This window comes from Oryctolagus cuniculus, chromosome 9, assembly GCF_964237555.1.
Source record: "Oryctolagus cuniculus chromosome 9, mOryCun1.1, whole genome shotgun sequence".
Lineage (NCBI taxonomy): Eukaryota > Metazoa > Chordata > Mammalia > Lagomorpha > Leporidae > Oryctolagus > Oryctolagus cuniculus.
In genome coordinates this window covers 83,284,582-83,308,991 of record NC_091440.1, presented here as the reverse complement: position 1 = coordinate 83,308,991, position 24,410 = coordinate 83,284,582, and the positions used below count along the sequence as shown (strand labels likewise).

Genomic DNA, 24,410 nt, shown 5'->3' with positions numbered 1-24,410 from the left:
GGGTGTCCCAAGTGACAGTTTATCTGTTGTGTTTCATGCCTGACTCCATAGACATTTTTTTTTTTTTTTTGACAGGCAGAGTGGACAGTGAGAGAGACAGAGAGAAAGGTCTTCCTTTGCCGTTGATTCACCCTCCAATGGCTGCTGCGGCCGGCGCGATGTGGCCGGCACACTGCGCTGATCCGATGGCAGGAGCCAGGTGCTTCTCCTGGTCTCCCATGGGGTGCAGGGCCCAAGCACTTGGGCCATCCTCCACTGCACTCCCTGGCCATAGCAGAGAGCTGGCCTGGAAGAGGGGCAACCGGGACAGAATCCAGCGCCCCAACCGGGACTAGAACCCGGTGTGCCGGCGCCGCAAGGCGGAGGATTAGCCTAGTGAGCCGCGGCGCCGGCCTCCACAGACATTTTTTAAGGTCCCTTATGTAATGGTTTCAAAATCTTTACACAAAAATAGACTTATCTTTTAATTCCATTTTCCATGAGCTTTTAGAATAACCCAGGTATTACTTTCTGCTTACTCTCAAAATATGTTCCCATCTAGAATGCCGCATCTTTTTCTGAAGAAAGCCTCTGGAGGAGGGGTGGGCATGTGTTATCACATGGTGTGGGGAAGGAGCATTGCAAAGGAGTCCGGAGATTTGGGTTTTAGTCCCAGTTCTGGGGCTGGAAGACCTGCTGGACCTGAGAATCCTGTATCTTTCCTGACCCTCCTCAATTGTCTCATAAAAAAAAAAAAAAAAAAAAAAAAAACAAACCAACCAGTGTTGGATTGAATCATCTCCGGTGCTATTTTTAGATCAAACCATTCTATTTTCCCATGGGCCTCATCTGGCAGCTGAAGTTGTGGCCTCCCAAGGAGCAGGCAGTTTGGCCAAGGACAGGCCGTGGGTTAGCCGTAGGGGCTGAGTGGCCGGGTGGAGCCCAGGTGGAGCTCCTCCCCCAGGGCAGGTGGTGCTTTTGGTCACCAGGGCCGTTAGGATATGCACTGTGAGTCCGTGTGCACCGCCTTGGTTCAGCACTTTCCAAGAAGTGGGTCGGGCTTTCCACTCTTTCATACTGGGTTCTTCCAGAGCCATGTGTTTTCTCAGGTTTAAGTGAGGCATCTGTTGATCTGTGATCCAGCAAACCTGCCTATAAGTCTGGGCTCTGCTGTACTCAGTGGTGTTTCTGTTCTTGAGACAAAGACGCTTTCACAACATGCCGCTGCATGAGTCCGTTTCTGTTACTAACAACCCACTACCACAGATGGGTAAGTTATGAAGAAAGTTCATTTTGGCTCACAGTTCTGGTTCAAGGTCAAGGGGCTGCATCTGGTAGTGATGAAGTCCCAAGGCAGTGCAGGGCATCACATGTGAGAGACAGGGAATGTGTGTGTGTGTCCTGTGATGTTAGAAAGCCACCAGTTTCAATCACGCAGGCTCTACCCTGGTGACCATACCTAATTCTCATTACCTCCCAGGGACCCCACAATCATGTAATTTCCACTCTTGTAATATCTCACAACAGGAATCAGATTTCAACACATGAACTTACGGGGGAAACAGTCCAACGCCATCCAGACCACAGCAGCTGCCCATGGTAGCCACTCCCTGTGTTTAGCTATCTCGCTGCCTGTCTGTTGTTGCAATCCCTTTGATGTTTTTCAAGGACACATCCCTCTGTGGCTTCATTGGTATTTAAGCTTGGTAAAGGCTCACCACCACATTTTAAAGAAGATTTAGTGATTTACTTGAAAGGCATAGTGGCAGAGGGGGAAAGACAGAGAGATCTTCCATCCACTCCTTCACTCCCCAAAGGGCTACAAGCGTCAGGTCTGGGCCAAGCTGAAGACAGAAGCCAGGATCCCCATCCAGGTCTCCCACATGGGTACACAGGCCTAAGTACTTAAGCCGTCTTCTGCAGCTTCCCCAGGGAGCTGGGGGCAGGGAGCTGGATCGGAAGTGGAGCAGCTGGGGCTTGATTGGCATTCTGATATAGGATGCCAGTGTCACAAGTGGTGACTTAACCTGCTGTGCCACAGTGCCAGCCTCTCACTGCTGCATTTCTTGTAGCAGTCTGTGAAGAAAATGGAAAGATGTTTGCCGCTATCCAGTTGTCATAACACATGGCTGTGGAAGGGAGGAAGTGGCAGTTAGAGAAAATTCCTTCTCAGTCTACAGAGAGTACAATGAGGATGGCAGCACTGGCCTCTGATGCTTTGCACTTGGCCAAGAGAACTCTCTGGAGAGTTCCCCTCTTGACTGATGCAGGGCTAGACTCAGGCCCACTATGCCCGGGTCCAGCTTTTTATGTCTGGAGCTCTCCAACTCTGAGGTGTCCCTCCTGTGCTCCTGAGCGTGGTGAGCACCGCCTTAGTGCATCTTGTGCTGCTCGAACAGAATACCTGAGCTTGGTGTCTTACAGAGAACAGAGATTCACTTCTGGAAGCTTAGGAGTCTGGGAAGTCCACGGTGCAAGGCCACTCCCACAAGAATGACATCAAGGACCTGTGCTGGTGACCTCATCACCTCTTCAGGGTCCCACCTGTCAACCGTGTCACACTGGGGGCTAAGGTTCCCACACATTCCTTTTGGAGGACACGTTTTAACCGTAGCAGCCTGCGAGCTCCCCCCCAAGCTGCGTGCAGGCCACATTCTGATGACAAGAAAGGTGATGAGTAGAAGAGTGAATAGAGCACATTGTCATGAAGAGTAAGCCTGCCAGGATGCAGAGTGCGTCTGATGTGTGTGTGATGCTTCGTGGTCGATGAGGTTTTTTACGACCCCCTTTCCCAGGACCGCTGTGACACAGTTAAGTGTCACGTCTGTTTCACGCAGGAGAAAGGGGCTTCAGACCAGTAAGCAGCTCACCTGGGAGCACATCAGAAAGGCAGGACCTCCCCCTCCCCCCATCACTGCTGCTACTCCCCACTAGATTTTGGTCCCACTTGCTTAAGGAAGCATCTCCAAGCTCCCGTCTTCAAAACTCTTCCCTCCCCACCTAGAGTTGATTTATACGTGCCGTGTGTGTTTATTTGGAGTATTAATCACTTTGGGATGAGATGAGATTAATCTTTTTTCTCTTTCATTTAACATTACAGGATTTTGAGGAAAGTGGTATATCAGGGAAACATGACATAGGTAAGTAATGACTTCTTTTAGCCTATGAGTATGTACTCAGATGTATTTGTTGTAAGTGGTATTTCAGTGAAGTGCATTATTCTTTCTGATTTTGTTTATGGGGTAAATACTATTGGCCCCGTATTCTGTCATTGGCCACCTCCGCATTTACCCTCATGAACCTGTGGGAAGAACACCTCACAGAGTGGTGTGTTGGTCTAAGATGCGTATCAAGCATCATAGCCAGTCTGTTGGATTTAACTCCTCAGCTGCTAATCCCTGATATTCCAGTGGAGGCAGAGTGCCGTGCCGGGCAGGCGGGCAGGCACTGTGGGGGCACAGAGATCACTGAGGCCTGGTCTTTGATACTAGGACCCACGCTTAGTGGGAGAGAAGGGCAAGGGGTTGCTCTTGGCCTTGCTGTGCTCTGCCCAGGCCTGGGCTCCCCATTTGTTGACCTCCAAGTGCTTGCTTGCCTTTCAGGATCAGCCCAGCCAACACACCTGTCAGACATTGCTGAGGACCCTGGGGTAGAAACTGCCCCTGCCTGCTTTTTTTTTTTTTTTATTAATTTTTAAAATTTATTTGAAAGGCAGTTACAAAGAGACAGAGAGAGAGAGAGAGAAAGAGAGAGGGGGAGAGAGAGAGAGGTCTTTCATCTGCTGGTGCACTGTACAAGTGGCTGCAATGGTCAGAGCTGGGCTGATCCAAAGCCAGGAGCTTCTTCCAGGTCTCCTACGTGGGTGCAGCAGCCCAAGCACTTGTGCCATCTTCTGCTTCCCCAGGCCATAGCAGAGAGCTGGATCAGAAGTGGAGCAGCCGGGACTCTAACTAGGGCCCATATGGGATGCCGGCACTGCAGACGGTGGCTTTACCTGCTACACCACAGCACTGGCCCCCCTGCCTGCTTTGTAACATCTCTTACTTATGTCCCAGCCCATCCATACCTTCTTTGTACTGCTTTTAAACCCATCTTTGCTCTCCAGGATCCTGTAAGCATCTGTAGGGATGTGGGAAGGGGTGGGTCTCTCCCTGAAGAGTGTAAACCTAGCCCCCATTTTGATATCAGGTTAGGCCAGGAAGCGGAACTTTGTATAAGAAGGGAAGGGAACATGTTCCTTTCTAGGCCTTTCCTTCTTGGGCTTGGACTTTAAAAAAATTAATTAATTATGAATTAATTTGAGAAGCAGGGAATCAGAGGGAGAGAGAGATTGATCTTCCATCTACTAGTTCACTCCTCAAATGCTTGTAACAGGTGGGGCTGGACCAGGCCAAAGGCAGGAATCTGGAATGCAATCTTGACCTGGAGTCTTAACTACTGGGTTAATGGCCTCTCGTTGGGCCTGCATTCTGAGGAGCCTTACAAAGGGCAGGAGTGGGCCCCCGCTCCTCCCCACCCTACTCCACCCCACTGGAAAATGACCAGTGCCGAGGAGATCTAGGTGCACAGAAGCTTAGGTTAGGATCTACAGACTGTGAGAGCAGCTATGTTTAAGGGGTCATACTGGTTCATTGCCTTTACTATATTAGAACACTCTATGTGGTTTGGTTCCTCTTTTCTCTAAGGAGTGCTGCCAACCCTGGTGGCTGTATTTTTTAAAGGAGGTATTTATTTATTTGAAAGGCAAAGAGAGGGAAAGAGAGAGAGAGAGAAAGAAAGAGAGAGATTTTCCATCCATTGGTTCACTCCCCAAGTGGCCACAATGGCCAGAGCTAGGCTGGTCCAAAGCCAGGAAACAGGAGCTTCTTCCAGGTCTCCCACATGGGTGACAGGGGCCCAAAGACTTTGGCCATCTTCCGCTGCTTTCCCAGACGCATTAGCAGGGAGCTGGATTGGAAGTGGGACAGCTAGGACATGAACTGGTGCCCATATGGGATGCCGGCATTGCAGGAGGTTCTACCCACTACAACACAATGCTGGCCCCCTGTATGTTTTATGGGAACTGATGGCACTCTTCACGATAAACCGTTGTTAAATGTGTGAATGACCTGAGTCTGGCGCACAGGGTTGATAGGATCCTGGGAGAAGTTAACTTGGACAAAGAAATTTTCATTCTTGCAGTTAGAGTGACAAACCCAGTGAAATCGAAGCTCACGTCAGCTCATCTGAAAAACACCCAGGGGCCTTCTTGTTGCAGTCTTCTTGTGAGTCTCTGGGGGCCTCCGTAGTCACAGCAGCACCGTGGAGTCAGAGCACCTCCACCCTGGGCTCACAACACGCAGGCCTGGGCCACAGCCTCCATGCGTTTGACTAATTGATAAATTAGATTTCAGCTCACTGCCTGGTCAATAGCAGTGCACAGTTATTCTGTGCACGTAAGGCCTCGTTGGAGTGGCTCTTTGTGTGTGTGTGTATATAAGCATATTTATCCCACGGCTTTCAGTCAGAAAACTACTTGTTAGTCACCTTTGATCAGAAGAACACCATGGTATTGATTTCTCATCAGGATAACACCAGCCTGATGAAGTCTGTACCTGTAGGTAATTTCTGACCAGGAAGATTAGCACCTCATGGAGTACGTGGCCCATGATAGATTCTCAACAGCGCAAGAAACGGAGAACCTTTGTTTTCTGCCACCTCCAAGGAGGAAGCGTTTCTCTTCCAGGCTTCCTTTTCCAAGTCTCGGCGTGGTTCCACCGCTTTTCCTACATGCTCCCTGCAGCTCACCATTGGCTTGCACACCGCATCGGTCCTTTCTGTACCCTTGACTAATTTCTTTATCTTCCGCCTCTAGCCAGTCACGCGCACCGTTTTTGCCAGGCACTTAGCGTGCGACCCATTTATTGCACATTCCTGAAGGAGTAGCAGCGACGATCCGTCTTGAGTTGTGACAGTGTTTGCTGAAGGCCAAATGCAGGGAGTTTAGAGAAGTACAAGGCAGAAGAGAAGGAGATGGTGGCGTCCTTGTCTTTAGCCTTGTTGGGGAGTGGGGGCTTAGGCTGCAGGGGATGGAATAGCACTGACTGCTGAGATAAGCCCTGGGATCTAGACTTAGCCGGAAGGGGATTCCGCTCGGACGCGGCTCAGGAGGACATCAGGGCATGTTTCTTCGTGCTGCTGTGAGGGATAGTGGGCATTTAGGCCTGTAAGCTGTTTTCAGCAGCTCACTGCACTAACTTGCTTCTTCCCCTGGAAGCAGGTAGGGCTGACATTGTGTAATGATCTGTCTTACTGTCAGGGCTATGGGAACAGGGTGCCCTTCTCCTTGTCTCCTGTAACTCCCCCACATTCTACTGCATAGCCTGACCTAGCTAAATATTTTCAGGACCCTTAATTCAACAGTCTGTCCCAAACCTTCACTGCTCCCTCTGTGGGGAAGGTCTCTCCTCCCAACCCCCCCTTGTCTTTGGCCTGTTCCTAGGATGTGGTATCCTTGTCTCCTCCTCTGGGGAGACCTCATGGCCTGGGTACCTGTCCCTGGTTTGGAGGTGGTTAGTCAACAGTACAAGCCCCTTCTTCTGGTGCAGAAATCCTTCATGATGTGGTGGGGCTGACCCTGCCTCCCTCTGTAGCGTTATCACCCACAATGCCCACCCCCCTTATCAGAAATGCCAGCCAGGCTCCCTTGGGGATGCTGCAGAGATAAGATAAGGCAGGCTGCTGGCTCCCTGATAACCTCACTTTCTCTTCTGCCACCCAGCTGCTGCCCTCTGTGCAACAGTCTGCAGAAAACCGCTGCTTTCTAAAGGGCACTCAGGAAAGCGTCCCCCGCAACCTCCCACCTCCGGCCCCAGCCCTCCTTGCAGTGGGCCCCTCCCTCCCCTGCAGTCCCCACCCTTGGCTTCCCCCTTACTGCTTGGCTTTTCACAGCCTCTCTTCTGAGCCAGGCTCAGGTGCTGCTGTGCTGTGGCTGTGCTCCTTCCTGTGTTACCTGGTGCCTGGTGCTTAGTAGGGACTCAAGATATTTGCCCAGTGAATGCTTGTAGCCTGAAGAGTTGAAGGATGTGAGAAGGGCAGGGCCAGTCTGGTTTCTTAGGCATTGTGTTAGAAAGAGAAGGAGGGATACAACTTATAGGACGTGACCCAGATTCCCAGAAGGGGAAGGATTTGCTGGCTTGCGTCTTGCAGAGCTTGTCCCTGCACGGGAGTGCAGTTGTTTGTGTGAGAACAGTGGGAGTTCTGCCGAGCTGGTAGAGGAAGTGGCAGGAGGTGGTGATTGGTGAGCAGGCACAGGGTTCACCTTTGGACAGATGGATCTGCTCTTTCAAAAAATTTACTAGGAAATAATTTGAACATACAAAGTTAAAAAGCAATATAATGAATATTCATGTGTCTGCCGCCTAGGTTAAGGAATAAAACAATACTAACACAGCTGAAATCTTTTAGTCATTAAGACACCATTGATTTGGTGTTTATCATTCTCATGTAATTTTTTATACTTTCACATTATAAGGGGGCCTTTGAAAAGCTCATGGAGAATTTGCATTATGTTTTTTCCTTTGAGCCATAAAGAGCATGGGCTCCCATCCACTGGCTCAGTCTTAAATGCACACAACAGCCAGAGCTGGGAACTCAATCCAGGTCTCCTAAGTAGGTGGCAGGAACCAGTAACTTGAGTCATTGCTGCTGCCTCCCAGAGTCTGCATTGCTGTGAAGCTGGTGTCAAGAGCCAGAGCCAGGAATTGAACCCAGGCAGTCTGATGTGGGACTGGGCATACTAACCACTAGGATAAGTGCCTATCCCTGTGAGATAGAGAGAGAGAGGTCTTCCATCTGCTGGTTCACTCCCCAGATGGCTGCAATGGCTGGAGCTGTGCTGATCCAAAGCCAGGAGCCAGGAGCTTCTTCTGGGTCTTCCACTTGGGTGCAGGGGCCCATGGACTTGGGCTTCTTCTACTGCTTTCCCAGGCCATAGCAGAGAGCTGGATCAGAAGTGGAAAAGCTGGGACTCGAACCGGCACCCATATGGGATGCCAGCACCACAGGCGACGGCTTTACCTGCTACGCCACAACGCTGGCTCCACCTGTGTTATATTTTAAATCCACAGACTTTTTGAAGAGCTCTCTTATATGTGCTTCTGTCTAGTATCTCTGCATTATATGTTTTTGTGTTTATATTTTTGCAAGCTATTGATTTTTGTGATTATTGTTTTGTAGCTTTTTTCAAACATTATATCTGTGAGAGCTCATTTATAATGTCTATCTGGATTGATAAAAATAGTGCTAATTAATTTTATTACTGCTTTGTATTCCAGTCTGTAAGTCATATTGGAGGATATTTGGTTAGTTTCCAGTTTTTTTTTCTTTCATACAATGCCATGTGGACACCTTTGTTATAGTTCCTGAATGCATTTGAGAGCTTCTCAGGGATGATTAATGGATGTGGAATTTCTAGGTCATTGGGAATGTACATCTTCAGGTATTATATTGTGCAAAAAATTATCCGAGCCTATTCACCCCATTCTTTTTTTTTTTTTTTTTTTTTGACAGGCAGAGTGGACAGTGAGAGAGAGAGAGAGAGAGAGAGAGAGAGAGAGAAAGGTCTTCCTTTGCCGTTGGTTCACCCTCCAATGGCTGCCGCGGCTGGCGCGCTGATCTGATCCAATGGCAGGAGCCAGGTGCTTCTCCTGGTCTCCCATGGGGTGCAGGGCCCAAGCACTTGGGCCATCATCCTCCACTGCACTCCCTGGCCACAGCAGAGAGCTGGCCTGGAAGAGGGGCAACCGGGACAGAATCCGGCACCCCAACCAGGACTAGAACCCGGTGTGCCGGCGCCGCAAGGCAGAGGATTAGCCTAGTGAGCCGCGGCGCCGGCCTCTTTTTTTTTTTTTTTTTTTAAAGATTTATTTATTTGAAAGAGAGAGAGAGAAAGGGAGAGAGAGAGAGATATCTTCTATCCACTGGCCCACTCCCCAGATGGCCACAATGGCCGGAACTATGCTGATCTGAAGCCAGGAGCTTCTTCTGGTTCTCCCATGTGGGTGTAGGAGCCCAAAGGCTTGGGCCATCTTCCACTGCTTTCCCAGGCCATAGCAGAGAGCTGAATCAGAAGTGGAGCAGCCAGAACTTGAACTGGCGCCCATGTGGGATGCCGGTACTGCAGGTACGGCTTTATGTGCTATGTCACAGTGCTGGCCCCCACCCCATTCTTAACAAAAAGCAATCTTTGTAACTCAGCTCTTGATATGTCAGTTTATATTACTGTTTCAGATGCCATAATGAACATAACTCTGTAGCTGGAACTTAAGACACTGGTTCAAACCTTATCCATGCGTTCCATGTGCAGGGCCAAGAAGTCAGTGGTGTTCACATTCATATCAACTCCCAAAGAAAAGGACTTAGGTCATATTCAGTAGGTTGTTCATCATGTCCTTTGCAATTCTTATTGAGTTTTGATTAAAGAGCATTTTGGCTTATTTTTAGGAGCCTGATGGCTCACTGTGGAGCTGGCTGCTCTATGAATGTATGAATGAATGAACAGTGAATGAAACTATAGAACTGAACATAGGATCAATAAAATATAATGGAATAAAATCAAAACCAAATTAGTGTTCCCGAGCTGAGATGTTAAAGAGAAAGGCTCATGGTAGGGTAAAGGTTTGTATCGATTTCCCGTAAGCCTGGCCGGAGGCCGCAGTTTGTGTGACATGCACCTGCTGCCAACACCCCTGTCAGGTGACAGGGCACTGACACAGTGACCGTTTCCATGTCTTTATTATGAACTCAGAGCCGGGCTGGCCTAGTGTGCCCCTCCAGCGTGTGATGTGCTTTCTGGGCAGGATCCCCAGTGAGCTTCCCCAGCCACGCGAGGGTGACATCCTGGGGCCTCCTCCCTCCTTGCCCGCGTGGAAAGCTGGCCACCTCGAGAGTGGGCTCTCCTGGGCTGGCAAATGCTTGGGTACTTCAGAAAGTTCATGGCAAATGTAATTAAAAGGTAGTTACACATTCTGTAAACTTTCGGAGGACCCCTGTTCCTGCTTGTGAGGTGCCGCAGGTGGGCGTCCATGCAGTACTTCTTCTTTTTTCTTTTTTTGACAGGCAGAGTGGACAGTGAGAGAGAGAGAGAGAAAGGTCTTCCTTTCCATTGGTTCACCCCGCAAATGGCCACTACGGCCTGCGCACTGCGGCCGGCGCGCTGCGCCGATCTGAAGCCAGGAGCCAGGTGCTTCCCCCTGGTCTCTCATGTGGGTGCAGGGCTCAAGGAACTGGGCCATCCTCCACTGCACTCCTGGGCCACAGCAGAGAGCCGGACTAGAAGAGGAGCAACCGGGACAGAATCCGGTGCCCTGACCAGGACTAGAATCCGGGGTGCAGGCGCCGCAGGTGGAGGATTAGCCAAGTGAGCTGCAGCGCCGGCCCACGTGCAGTACTTCTTGATAGCACCCTGCTGCTGGACAGTTGTAGCCACTGGTTTCCTAGAGACACTTAGGCCTGGCTTGGTGTCTTGGGAGCTAGGGCAGGGATTACTGAGTTCCTTATTTGCAAACCCTGTGAACTCAGGGGACACAGGCAGTGGCTATTGAATGTCACCTTCAAAGGCCATCGGAACATTCTTGAAGTAGTGTGTTCATCTGTCAGGGCTGCGCGAATGACAGAGGACTATAGTGGGCAGGGTTGCTTACTCTGGAGGGCTGCACTGTGGGGTCTGTTCCAGGCTCCCTCCTTGGTGCGTAGACACATCTTCTCCCCACACCTCACATCCTCTTCCCTTTGTGTGTCTCTTCATGTCCAAATTCCCCTTCCCACTTCTGTTTTTTAAATAAGGATATCAGTTACATTGGATTAGGGCCCACCCTGATGATCTCACTGATTATCTTTGAAAAGACTCAAATCCAAACAAGGTCGTATTCTGACACACACAGCCTGTGAATTTTTTTTTTTTAAAGATTTTATTTTATTTGAGAGACTTACAGACAAATGAGAAGGAGAGACCGAGAGAAAGGTCTTCCTATCTGCTGGTTCACTCCCAAATGGCCACAATGGCCAGAGCTGCGCCGATCAGAAGCCAGGAGCCAGGAGCCAGGAGCCAGGAGCTTCTTCTGGGTCTCCCATGTGGCGCAGGGTCCCAAGCACTTGCGCCATCCTCCACTGCCTTCCTGGGCCACAGCAGAGAGCTGGATTGGAAGAGGAGCAACCAGGACTAGAACTGGCACCTATATGGATGCCGGCGCCACAGGCGGAGGATTAACCTACTGCGCCATGGTGCCGGCCCCCTGCCTGTGAATTTGGGGGCAGACACAGTTCCACACAGATAGATAGCAGTGCCGTGTGGGATGGAGTGGGGATTGCGGCACACCACAGTGTAAACACTGGCTTGTCAGCTGCTGGGGAAGCCTGTATTCTAGGACGCTTCCGTGCCTTCGCACATTCACAGTCTTGCTTCCGAACAGATGCAGGGCCAGGCTCACACGTTGCTGCCACAGACACAGCCGCGCACAATGAGCTCGTTTACGTGCTGACTTCTAGGAAGGGAGTTTTGGAAATTGGTTAAAAAGAGTGAAGTCTTTATCACTAGAATTACATATATAAATTGATTTTTTTCCCTGTAAGAGCTTACTGCTTACGTAAGAAGCCTTGCCTGGGAACTGGTTATTTTTTCCCTCACTTACTTTCAAATTTCTTTCAATCATTGTTAAAGAAACTCTTGAACACTTACCTATTTATTTATTTTGGTTCTAGACTTGAAAGGCATTGTATTTGTCATCCAGAGCCAAAGTAATTCTTTTCACGCAAGGAGAGCAGAACAATTAAGAAAAAGCATCTTAAAGCAGGCCGCAGACCTTACACAGGTACGTGGATGTGGCTCAGATGTCGCTAATTAAGTATGTGTTGATACATTTGTGTTTAAGGCATTTGATCTCTAGAGAATCAGTTGTATTTAGGTGATAATAACTCTTCATTTGCTTATTTATTGTTATTTACTGTTGAAAGTGCCTTGCTTAATTCCTCATGCTCCAAGCATCATATTCTAAATCGTTCTCTCTCTATATATTTAATTTTAAAGACAGTTATTTATATTGTGTAAGACTAATGTGGCTTTGTCATCATGTCTGATGAAAAGAAGTGGGAGAAATAACTTTTAAAAGGCAGGACTTAAAATAACATAATTAGCTTTCAAAATTTTGGTAACAAGTTCTAAGATAATCTTCATGTTGAAAGAACATATTCATTAATCTTAGTGCAGTGCTTCCTCCATGAGTCTCTTAATCTGTTTTTTAATTGGATGTCATTAATTGAACTTTTGATTTGATTTATAATGTAATATCCCAAAAGGATGATGGAGAGAAAAGTCTTGTGTTCAGGTGCATTTTAATAATGTTTAAAATAGGTGTCCACTGAACCTACACCTGTTCTGAGCAGTGCTGGAGGCTGGGCATGAATGAAGGCAGATCTGCCTTCTTGTACGGCCCCGGAGGTGCTTTCCTTTTTGGCTGAGTTATTAAACACACTCCCCCAAGGCCTTTGCCCCAGGTTACTATGGCCCAGGCATGCTTGTCTGCAGAGAAATGCCAGCTCCTGCTTCTCTCACGAAAGACTTCTTTGACAGGAGATGCATGTGTTTGACAGATTGCTTTCTCTCTGTTGGAAGGTGATGAAAAATGACAGGTCAGAAACAGCAGTGGAAACATAACTGATCTTAATGGTATTCAAGGCAGAGACACAGCTGAGAGTAGGACTTAATTGTGCCTAATCTACATGTTTCCCTGTAAACTTCCTGCAACTGCCCTCATTCCTGCTGAGACGGGTTCTCTGGATTTCCTTGCTTGCATCACCCTGCCTTCTCAAGGGAGAGGAAAGACTCTCATGCTATAGACATAGTATTGGTAGCTAATAGGAGAGAGGAGCAACTTGATGAGTTGAAAGTTCTTCTCTACTTGAAAACCAAACTTTCAGGGATTTTTTCCACTAAACCTGTCTGCATTTCACGAGAAGGGCAGAGACACCACATCCTTGCCTGGCTGTCTTCTTCCATCGGCACTGCTAGAGGCACTGGTGAGGTGGCCACGTGTAGGCTGTAGCAAAGAGAAAGGAGAGCAAGGAGGGTAAATAATTCCTCAGGTGGGTCCAGGCGAACGCGATTTAGCTCAATGAAGCCTTGACTATTACTCCAAATTGTATAGTCAGTGAGGACAACAGGATTAACGCTCATAGGCTTCACTTCCTGGCATATAAATCAGGAGCTCACATTTTCTGCCCATCTCGCAGAAGCAGATTCATGTGTTTAGATTATGAATCTTCTCTGTTTAATCCACACTAGCATTCCTTTGCTAACCACGTCCAGTCGATTGAATATAATGCCATACTTCTTCCACTATTTGTTTTATTTATTTGTCTCTCTTTTGGTGAAAACGGGTCCTCATCATTGGCTCTCTACCTACCTGTCCCCTTTCCTTCTTCTTGGAAGAGTAGTTTCCAGGGACCTTGGAACAAGGGACTTGGTTTACAGTGAGGATAAGACATGTGGTAAGGAGCAGTAGGAATTATAAAATGTTCTTTATTTTCTTCCCCTTAGGGAGACGAGTACCACTAGGAACTGGATATGCCTGCTTCTTCAGGAGGCCCTGGGGCTCTGCTAAGGACAGGACCCAGGCGAACACCCCTGGATGCTTAGAACTGATGCAGGCACCAGGGAAGGATGGTTAGAGGTTCCCATTGGAACTGAACTTGGCAGTTGCATGGAAACTCTGCTGGTTGGAGCTTCTCAAGGTCTCTCAGAGTTGAGGGAAGATGGCAGAGAGCTCAGAGGGTGTGGAGCCAGCAGAGGAATGGGAACCCCCAGTGCTTGTTGTCTTGCCAAGACAGGTGCACAGAGCTTTTGACTGAAGTTGCCGGTCTCTGGATCCCAGCTTCATCTTCCTCCACTCACGCCCCTTGCATTTTACATGTCAGTCATTTTCAAGCCTCTAAGGTAGTTTTGGGATCACTTTGCTGTGCCTCTGTGGCTTTGCCCGAGTTGACTCTGTCCTTGTGCTGAGCCTCTATTTTCCTGGTGAATCTCTGAAATGCATGATCTCTTCTTACCCAGAGTTGCTCTCTTTTCAAATACAATGGAAATCTCTTCTTACTTCTTCTAATATAGTTTGTTTATTTATTTGAAAGTGAGAGTTACAGAGAGGAAGAGACAGAGAAGGAGACAGAAAGATCTTCCATTTGCTGGTTCACTCACCAAATGGCTCTAACAGCTGGGGCTGAGCCAGGCCCAAGCCATGAGCCTGGAACTCCATCTGGGTCTTCCACTTGGGTGGCGAGGGCCCAAGTACTTGGGCCGTCTTCTGCTGCTTTTCTAGACACATTAGCAGGGTGCTGGATTGGAAGCAGAACAGTGCTCAGATGGAATGCTGGCATTGCAGGCTGCAGCCTAACCCACTGTGCCACAACACTGACCCCAAGGCAAAGAGATTTACTTTTCCCCACAAAACGGTGCTTTTGCTGACTGGGCTCGGGGTAGCTGCCTTTGTGCCCAGTCTCCTGTCTTTTTCCAGGGATGAGGTGTCATGTTCCCAGCTGCATGGTTGACAATGACTTACATTCCATGTGTGGAGGATGAGCAGCTTCCTTTTAAGGATGTGATCTTAAAATTGAATATGCCCCCTTCTGTACCACTGTCTGGAGCACCATGAGCTGGGCACACCTAGGCTGGAGTCTAGTTGGGTGGCCTTGTGTCCAGCCAAGACTCAAAGGGTTCTAACCACTAATATAAGAACGTAAATTGGATCCTGGGGGACAAATAAAGGCAGGGTTCTGCTTACACAGCAAGGACTTACCTAGTCTGTAGGATAATTTACCAGTGAATATTTACAGACCTAGTATGGGCAGAGTTCTGGGGATGCAAAGATCAACAAGACAAAGTCTTTGTGCTCAAATACCCTGCAAGGAGCCAAGTCTATCGAAAGGAAGATTTTTTTTTTAAAGATTTATTTGTTCATTTTGAGTTAGAGAGAGAGTGAGCAAGTGCGCGCTTCTATCTGCTGGTTCACTCCGCAGATGGCTGCAATGACCAGGCTGAAGCCAGGAGCTTCATCCAGATTTTCTATGTGGGGTGTCGGGAGCCCAGACACGTGGGCCATCTTCTACTGCTTTCCCCAGGCCTTTAGCAGGGAGCTGGATCAGAAGTGGAGCAGCCAGGACTTGAATTGCTGTGCGAATAGGATGCCAGCATTGCAGATGATGGCTTAACCCGCTATGCCACAATACCAGCCCCTCGCTAGGTAGTTTTGAAGTGAGGTGAAGTGCAGTGATACTAGCACAAAGATGGGACTGCCACTGTGGCCGGGGTAGGGGTGAGGTAGGAGGGGAAGTTGAGAAGGGGGATCTGGCACACCAGGAGGGATTTCTGAAGGAGCCAAGTGCTGAACTGAGCCTGCATGTCAGCTGTTAGCTAGCTGAGGACAGGTGTGGAGGGAAGGCCTTCCAGAATGGGGAGGCCAGCAGTACAGGCAGCTAGGTGAGAGGCAGGGACATGGTGGGCAGGCACTGCATGCTGTCCTGGGATGGGCATCAGGTGGGAGGTGGCTGTGTTGGGGGCCAGCTGTGAAGGGGGTGGGGAGATGTGGTCTTAGATGAACCTGTTTGTGTTCTGGGAAGGCGCCTTTCTCAGGGCTTCTCATGGGAGCCCCACTGGCATTTTGAGGGCTATCTTTAGCTTATTATTATTTAAAAAATTTATTTGAAAGGCAGAGTTAGAGAGGGGGGATGTTCAATCCACGGATTTACTCCCCAAATGGCCACAATGGCCATGGCTGGGCCAGGCCAAAGCCAGGAGCCTGGAGCTTCCTCTGGGTCTCCCACCTGGGTGCAGGGGCCCAAGAACTTGGGCCATTTTCTGCTGCTTTTCCAGGCACAGTAGCAGGGAGCTGAATGGGAAGCAGGGCAGCCAGGAATTCAACTGGTGCCCATATGGGATGCTGGCGCTGCAGGCAATGGTTTAATCTGCTGTCCACAATGCTGGCCCCTTGAAGACTGTCTTTGTTATAGGAGACATTTGTCATTACTGGTCCCTGGCTGTACAGGTAAGCATGCCCCCATCACAGTTACAGCTAGAAATGTCCAATCCCTGCCAGGGAGAGCCGCTTGGGAGCCAATTTGGCCGACTTGTGTTTCCTACCATGGAGCTTGTGGCTGTTGAGCAAGGCTTGCAGAGAGCAAGGTGGGGCTGTTGACCAATCAAGAGCAGCGCTGCACAGGGGGGTGGCAGACTGCTCCGCTCGCTTGCTGTAGGCCCTGGAGGAGCACTGGGCCAGGAGATGGCCATGGGTCTGGCCGGCAAGGTGGAGGCGCTGTGTGGGTGCCAGAATGGTAGGCGATTTGACACAGGTGGAAGGAGAAGGCAGGGACGGCCCTGCAGAGGAATTTAGTGTGGGGTTGAGGTTCAGAGAGTGAAGCTGACTTCTGGATTCCATGTATCCCATCCGAGCTAGAGGGGTCAGTGGCCGGAGGCTGGGTGCTTGCTTAACAGGTGTAGCTGGAAGACAGTGGATGTGAGTCTGTCACACATCACGGCCATTGGCTGAGAGCTTGAAGGTGCTGCTTCTAGGGACCCCGCAGGGAGACCAGTGTTGGGGCTGGACAGAGCAGGGGCAGCCCTCTCAGAGCCCGAGGGACTGTACCGAAGATGCAGAGAGCAGGGCGGCCCGCGATGCCGGGGGCCTGGAGGAGTAGCCTTTCATGACCAGCAAGATACCTCCCCCCGAGTCCCCCGAGAGGCCACTGAGGGCCTCCAGCTGTCCATGGTGGGCTCCTGGGGACTCCTTCCTGGGCACTGTCCTCAGAGAGTGTCCCGTCTTATGCTTCGTTCTTGCTGTTGCTCTGGCATTACTGCGCTTGTTATTTCTGTTTTAAAGTTTCAATTGTATAAAACACATAACAACATATACATCTTAAATGTACAGTGAAGTGCATTCGTATTGGCAAACTCTGGAACTTTCCCATCTTCCAAAGCTGAACCTTTTTTTTTTTTTTTTTTTCTTTTATTTAATGAATATAAATTTCCAAAGTACGACTCATGGGTTACAATGGCTTCCCCCCCCATACCGTCCCTCCCACCAACAACCCTCCCCTTTCCCACTCCCTCTCCCCTTCCATTCACATCAAGATTCATTTTCGATTATCTTAATATACAGAAGATCAGCTTAGTATACCTTAAGTAAGTATTTCAACAGTTTGCTCCCACACAGAAACATAAAGTGAAAAATAATAGATGATTTTTTTAAAATGATGATGAAATCAGATCAGACCTATTGTCATGTTTAATCCCAGTGAGAGTCAAGTTGGGAATTGAAAATTTCTTTCTTTTTTTTTTTTTTTTTTTTTTTTTTTTTAACAGAAGATCAGTTTAGTGTACATTAAGTAAAGATTTCAACAGTTTGCACCCCCATAGAAACACAAAGTGAAATATACTGTTTGAGTACTCGTTATAGCATTAAGCCTCAGTGTACAGCACGTTAAGGACCGAGATCCTACATGAGGAGTAAGTGCACAGTGACTCCTGTTGTTGACTTTACAAATTGACACTCCTGTTTATGGCATCAGTAATCTCCCTATGCACCAGTTATGAGTTTCCAAGGCTATGGAAGCCCCTTGAGTTCTCCGACTCTTATCTTGTTTAGACACGGTCATAGTCAAAGTGGAGGTTCTCTCCTCCCTTCAGAGAAAGGCACCTCCCTCTTTGAAGACCTCTTCTTTCCACTGGGATCTCACTCACAGAGATCTTTTTGCCAGAGTGTCTTGGCTTTCCATGCCTGAAATACTCTCATGGGCTTTTCCAAAGCTGAACCTTTGTACTCTTTAAATACCAACTCCCATTCCCCCTCTCCCAGTCCCTAGCAAGCACCTCTCTTGATTTCTGTCTCTGTGGATGTGACTATTCTGGGTGACTATTCACATCTGACTATTCGAGAATCTGTCCTTTTTTGAGTGGCTAATTTTTTTTTTCCCCAGACACATTTTATCTAAGGTATTCAAATGTCATGCATTTCATAAATACAGCTTTAAGAATGTAGTGATAGTGATTCTTGGCTGATTTTACTTATGAATGTTCTCAAGGTCCATCTGTGTTGGATTGTGGCTCAGAAAGTTGGTGCAAGCTTCTTTTTTATTTCAACAGACCTCCGTGTTCTTGCTGGTACCCTTTGTCCACCACATTGGATGTTGTCATCTGTAGACACCTGTTTCCTGGGGTGCTCCTTCAGCTATTCCCATGGGCTCCCTCGTGGTGCAACTTGTCTTCTAGTGCATCTGTTCTTTCTCAGACTCCAGAGGGAGGCGGGGTGTCTTCCCTGCTCCTCTCTCTCTCCCTTGTGAGACCCCGTGGGATGCCAAGCATGCACAATATTAGAAACTGCATTTCCATTGGTGCCTTTTCCTTGTTTTTTAAAGCTTGGGGGATAGCTCCATTTTCTCTAGTATTTTATTCTGTGCCTCTGTTTAGTTTCAGTACACTTACACTTAATTCTTACTATCCTTTATTTCATTTACAGTTCGCAGTTTAGACAACCTGTTGAGTAGGGGACATAGACTGCCGCTAGGTGGCAGTGTTGGTTTTTATGTTTGAGAAACTTAGTGAAGCAGCATCATTGAGTAACTCTGCATTTAATTTCTGTGATAGTAACTAGGGTCTGGGTGAAGGTGCCAAGGGGACCTCCCTTTAATTTTAAGGTACTTTGAAATGTGTCTTCAGATATTTGACTGTGAATGCACTGTAGATCTGTAGTGTGCTTTTTTTTTTTTTAAAGATTTATTTATTTATTTGAAAGGCAGTGTTACAGAGAGGCAGAGGCAGAGAAAGAGAGAGAGGTCTTCCATCTGATGGTTCACTCCTCAGATGGCCATAGTGGCCGGAGCTGCACTGATCCGAAGCCAGGAGCTTCCTTCAGGTCTTCCATGTGGGTGCAGGGGCCCAAGGACTTGATCTTCTACTGCTTTTCCAGGCCATAGCAGAGAGTTGGATTAGAAGTGGATCAGCCGGGACTTGAACCAGCTCCCATAAGGGAGGCGGGCACTGTAGGCAGTGGCTTTACCCACTATGGCACAGTGCTGGGCCCCTGGCATGCTTTTATAGTTCACATGGTTTCATATTTAGATTAACATGTGTTTTGGCAGTTGAAATGACCAGAAAGATTTTAGGGTTTGCAGCTGTACTTGATCCTGGACCATTTTTTCTCTTTCTAGATTTTTTTTTTGCCACATACGTGATGAAAAGTTTATTTCATAAATAGCACCTTAGAGATAAAAAGACTGTTTACAGCTAAAATAGGGTCTGTAGGCAATCCTTGGAGGGCAACAGTGAGAAACCTTGACCTGGAACTATATGGAAAAAAGAAATAAAGATCAATTTCTGAGAATTAAATGCTGAAATGCAAGAAAGCATGGGGGAACAAAATCACCTTACAGAAGCAGGAGGGCTCCCAGATTAAAACTTTTAAGGCATACTCTTGGGTCAAGGGCTGTGGCTCGGTGGGTTAAAGTCATGGTCTGCAACGCTGGCATCCCACATGGATCCTGATTCAAGTCCTGGCTATTCTACTTCCAATCCAGCTCCTTGCTAATGTGCCTGGGAAGAGCAGCAGAAGACAGCCCAAGGGCTTGGGCCCTTGCACGTAATCACATGGGAGACCTAGAAGTAGCTCCTGGCTCTCGGCTTCGGCCTGGCCCAGTCCTGGCTGTTGTGGCCATCTGGGTAGTGAACCAGCGGACAGAAGAGCTCTCCCTGTCTCTCCTTCTCTTTCTAACTCTGCCTTTCAAATAAATAAATAAATAAATAAATAAATAATCTTAAATAACAAATTGGCATGTTCTTGGGAAAGAACTGATGACTATGAGCCACGGAGGCTGAGAAAGGGGCTGAAGGAGGCTGAGGTTGCCAGGGCTCCCCCACACAGTGGTGCGAGCAAGCTGGTGCCTCGAGGGAGGGCCTTGGTGCTAGGGTGTGCAGTGTGCTTGGTCCCTCTCCTGGGCAGGATGTCTGGGGCCCTCGTGGCACCTGGGACCTGAACTAGGAAGGCTTTAGGTTGCAGTTTTGGCTTCTCCCTAGATTTGAGTACCATGAGCGTTCGTAAAAGTTGCTTGGTGAGGGGAGGAATCAGCAGTAAGTTTTATCATTTGAATATTTATCTGATAGCCCAAAATATCTCTTCCTCCCACAATGCCAGATGTCTAGAGCTGCTGTTTATTTATTCATTACTCCTGTCTGGTTGCACTTGACTCCAAAGGCTGCCAAAAAATTAAGGTGCAAAAATGTAATGGTTTCTGTGATTATGCATCTGCTTCTAAACTGTTCTCTTTGCTCCAGCAAGTCATTACCTGTGTCTGTTTTGCCTCAAGGTGCTAAAATGCAGTCTTATTAAAGCACAAACATTTTTCATCGTTACAGTGCTCAGATAAAAACAGCAGCCTAAGCTTACTTTCTATCTGAAGTTTAATGCTGTCCTTGGACTTGTTAGAGTGGTACAACTGTTTTCCTTGTTTTCTGGACAAGTTGGGGTGCTGTAAATTCTCAGTGCTCTCTTCAGTTTTGTAGCTTATTGTGCAGTTTGTAGTGACTTTGAAATTTGTGATGGTGCTCATCCAGTAAGCAAGTCAGCAGCCTTTAACTCTAGATTGCTCTGATGCAAAGGGTTAGGGAAGAATTCAGAAAGGGTATCCTAGGTGTTTGAGTTACTGCTAAGAGGCAGACAATAACTGCAGGTTGTGCATCCCTAACCTGAAAACCCAAAATACCCTAAAATTTTAAACTTTTTGAGTGCTGACAGGATGCTTAAAAATTTTGCATTTTGGGGAATTTAAGATTTTTGGATTAAGGATGTTCGACTAGTGCTAGGCAAAAAACGTGAAATTTGAAAAACTCCTAAATCTGAAACACTGTGGCCTCAAGCATTTCCGATTAGGGATTCCCAACCTGTGTGTCTTCGTATAAATGGCTGCATCATTAAACAGCAACTAGAAGCACAGGATAAGTTTATTAAGGTATTTACTCGATGACCATTACAGGAGTCACTTTATCACATAAAAGGACCTCTGCAGGTGATGCATGGGGCTCTTGAGAATTGTTGTACGTTGGGAGCTGTTTAAGGAGTGAAGTAATAGAAAGTATGAATTAATACAGTGCAGAGTGCGCATGTGAACCCTGAGGATAAAGAAGAAGACTTGTGTGAAATCGGAGAGGAGAAATGGAAGGTTCATGAGGAGTTGCAGGTTTAGAACGTAGTTGTCAGGAAGGCCTGCTTTGGGGGTGCCAGGTGGGAGCTGGAATTTGTAAAGGCAGTGTCTGGGGATGAGGAAAGCAGGTGCTGGCTGTAGCATGGCCAGCATTTTAGATTGTGGGGAGAAGGGGCAGCTGTGGTGAAAGGAGCATTCTAAGGCCGGCTGTCAACAATAGAATACAGCTTTTTGAAGAAGTGCTCTTTGTTGTTCCTGAGTTGTTTTTCCCCCTCCCTGCATTGCAGATTTATTGGTAATGTGAAGTTACAAAGACTGACATTTAAAGAGGTACACACAGTGAAGCTAAGTGGAGGCAGCTAACAGAAAGGCATAGGCAGAGGTGTGGTGGTCTAATAAATCCAGCACTTTGTTTTAAGTGCCTGTTACATGCATGGCACCTGTGTGTCAATTGTGATTGGACTTCTAGTTTTTGATCCTAACAAAATTCCTTCTTGAGTGGATCCTTGTGTGAAAATTCTTCTGCTTTGTTTGTTATATGAAAGAGAAGAAGAAACAGCTGTCTTGGGATATGAGTCCCTTGGGGTGCCTTCAGTTTCTGTTGTGACAGAAAGAAAGGCTGTTATCCAAGAGTCTCTTTTTTCCTTCTGGAACCTGGAATCTGGGTACCAAGCACATCCTCACCTGAGATCATCTACTGTAGCTCCAGAAGTTCTGGACACCTGCTGATGACAGAAGCTGTTATTGTTTCCAAAGGGATTTCACAACAAAGGAGCAAAGATACAGCTTAAATGTATTATTTTTAGTAGGTTCTGGTAAAACAAGATCTTGCACAATCTGAAGATTCTAATGGGTAAACTGTGACACAGACAGGGGTCTTTCTTGGCCAGAGAACCACTTTGGATGGGGAACAGGGAGGTAAGCTACTGTGGAGAACATCTGGGGAGAGGGGGATTGTGTGTGTGTGTGTGTGAGTGTGTGTGTGTGTGTGTGTGTGTGCTATGTATGTCACCATACCTTTCAAGAAGAGGAAGATAAATTTTGAAGGAGGACAGGCTCTAGAATCAGGGCAGGAGCTGAAAAATTGGCAAAACCATAGGAAAATTATGTATCTGTTTATTTAAAGACAGAAAGAGGGAGAAAGAGAGGGAGGGAGGAAGGGGGAGGGAGGGAGGGAGGAAGGAGGAGGGGGGAGGGAGGGATGGAGGAAGGGGGAGGGAAGGTTGAGACTGATAGAGATCTTCCATCTGTTGGCTCACTCCCCAAATGTCCACAATGGCCCAAGCGGGCCAAGCTGAAACCAGGAGCTCAGAACTGAATCTAGGTCTCCCATATGAGTGACAAGAACCTATCTACTTCAGTGGCAAACTGCAGTCGGGAGCCAGACCATACATACAAGGAGTTTTCAGAAAGGTCATGGAAGATGCATATATGAAAAAGTACATGGGTTTCAGTTTATTTTGCACTAAGCTTATCTTTCTATTCCACTGTCCTTGAACTTTTTGAAGCACCCTCATACTGCTTTGGAGAACAGATACTTCTAATTTTGTCTCCTTCTTTTGCGTTGAGACTATATACTTTATTTAAAGCCTGGCAGAATCTCAGCCTTACAAACAAATTATTCTTTGTGCTTGCTTACAGCAAGTTTGGGAAACCACTATGTTCTTAGAGTTAGTCAGGCTTTGGCTCATTAGTTTGAAAACCCTCATTTCCATAAGATAAGCTGGGAAAGCGAACAAAGCCTTTCTAGTATGTGAAGAAGCATAGAAAGATGGCCTTGTGCTTCTATTTTTGGAATTTTTTTTTATTGGCAGGAAGACAAGTGTGAGGTACTTCATTAGAAGCTGAGCTGTGAGAGTCATGAGAGATTTATTGCTTCAGCTTTTTGATGCTATCAGCTAAACTTTTCTTTTGAAATGGAAGCAACTGAATGCTTAATTACTGAATAGAAGTAATTTTGGGGTAGAGAGGGACAGGTGTTAAGTTACCATATTTATTAAACAGTTATTGCATTGTTGTTATATAAGAATTTATTTTTCCATCCTTTAATAGATAGCTATTGAATATTATTTTGTGCCAGGATGTAGGTGAGATGCCTCAGGAGAAAATACTGTTTTCTCATATACAAATGGCATTCTTGGAAATTTTTTTTTTTAAGATTTACTTATTTATTTTGAAAGAGTTACACAGAGAGAGGGAGAGACACATAAACAAGTCTAGTATCTGCTAACACTAACCGATAGAATAAATAAAGGGGAGAGTGATCCAACATGGGAAGTGAGATACTCAGCAGACTCATAGAATGGCAGATGTCCTAAATAGCACTCTGGCCTCAGAATCAGCCCTAAAGGCACTCGGATCTGGCTGAAAAGCCCATGAGAGTATTTCAGGCATGGAAAGCCAAGACACTCTGGCAAAAAGATCTCTGTGAGTGAGATCCCAGTGGAAAGAACAGGTCTTCAAAGAGGGAGGTGCCTTTCTCTGAAGGGAGGAGAGAACCTCCACTTTGACTATGACCTTGTCTAAACAAGATAAGAGTCGGAGAACTCAAGGGGCTTCCATAGCCTTGGAAACTCATGACTGGTGCATAGGGAGATTACTGATGCCATAAACAGGAGTGTCAATTTGTAAAGTCAACAACAGGAGTCACTGTGCACTTACTCCTCATGTAGGATCTCGGTCCTTAACGTGCTGTACACTGAGGCTTAATGCTATAACGAGTACTCAAACAGTATATTTCACTTTGTGTTTCTATGGGGGTGCAAACTGTTGAAATCTTTACTTAATGTACACTAAACTGATCTTCTGTTAAAAAAAAAAAAAAAAAAGAAAAGAAACTATCAATTCCCAACTTGACTCTCACTGGGATTAAACATGACAATAGGTCTGATCTGATTTCATCATCATTTAAAAAAAATCATCTATTATTTTTCACTTTATGTTTCTGTGTGGGAACAAACTGTTGAAATCCTTACTTAAGGTATACTAAGCTGATCTTCTGTATACTAAGATAATCGAAAATGAATCTTGATGTGAATGGAAGGGGAGAGGGAGTGGGAAAGGGGAGGGTGGTGGGTGGGAGGGACGGTATGGGGGGGAAAGCCATTGTAACCCATGAGACGTACTTTGGAAATTTATATTCATTAAATAAAAGATAAAAAAAAAAAAAAAAAAAAAAAAAGATTTACTTATTTATTTTGAAAGAGTTACACAGAGAG

The 24,410-nt window shown here is 47.0% G+C and overlaps 1 protein-coding gene across 2 annotated transcripts in view; it reads left to right on the top strand.

Annotated features, from left to right (window-relative positions):
- The window catches only part of B3GLCT (beta 3-glucosyltransferase), a 263,730-nt gene that overhangs the window by 23,446 nt on the left and 215,874 nt on the right, over positions 1–24,410 (top strand). For both annotated transcript variants that reach the window (XM_051831763.2, XM_051831762.2), the window contains exons 3-4: positions 3,080–3,119; positions 11,719–11,828. In XM_051831763.2, the coding sequence (XP_051687723.1) occupies positions 3,080–3,119; positions 11,719–11,828 (150 nt within the window). The remainder of the gene's footprint in view (positions 1–3,079; positions 3,120–11,718; positions 11,829–24,410) is intronic.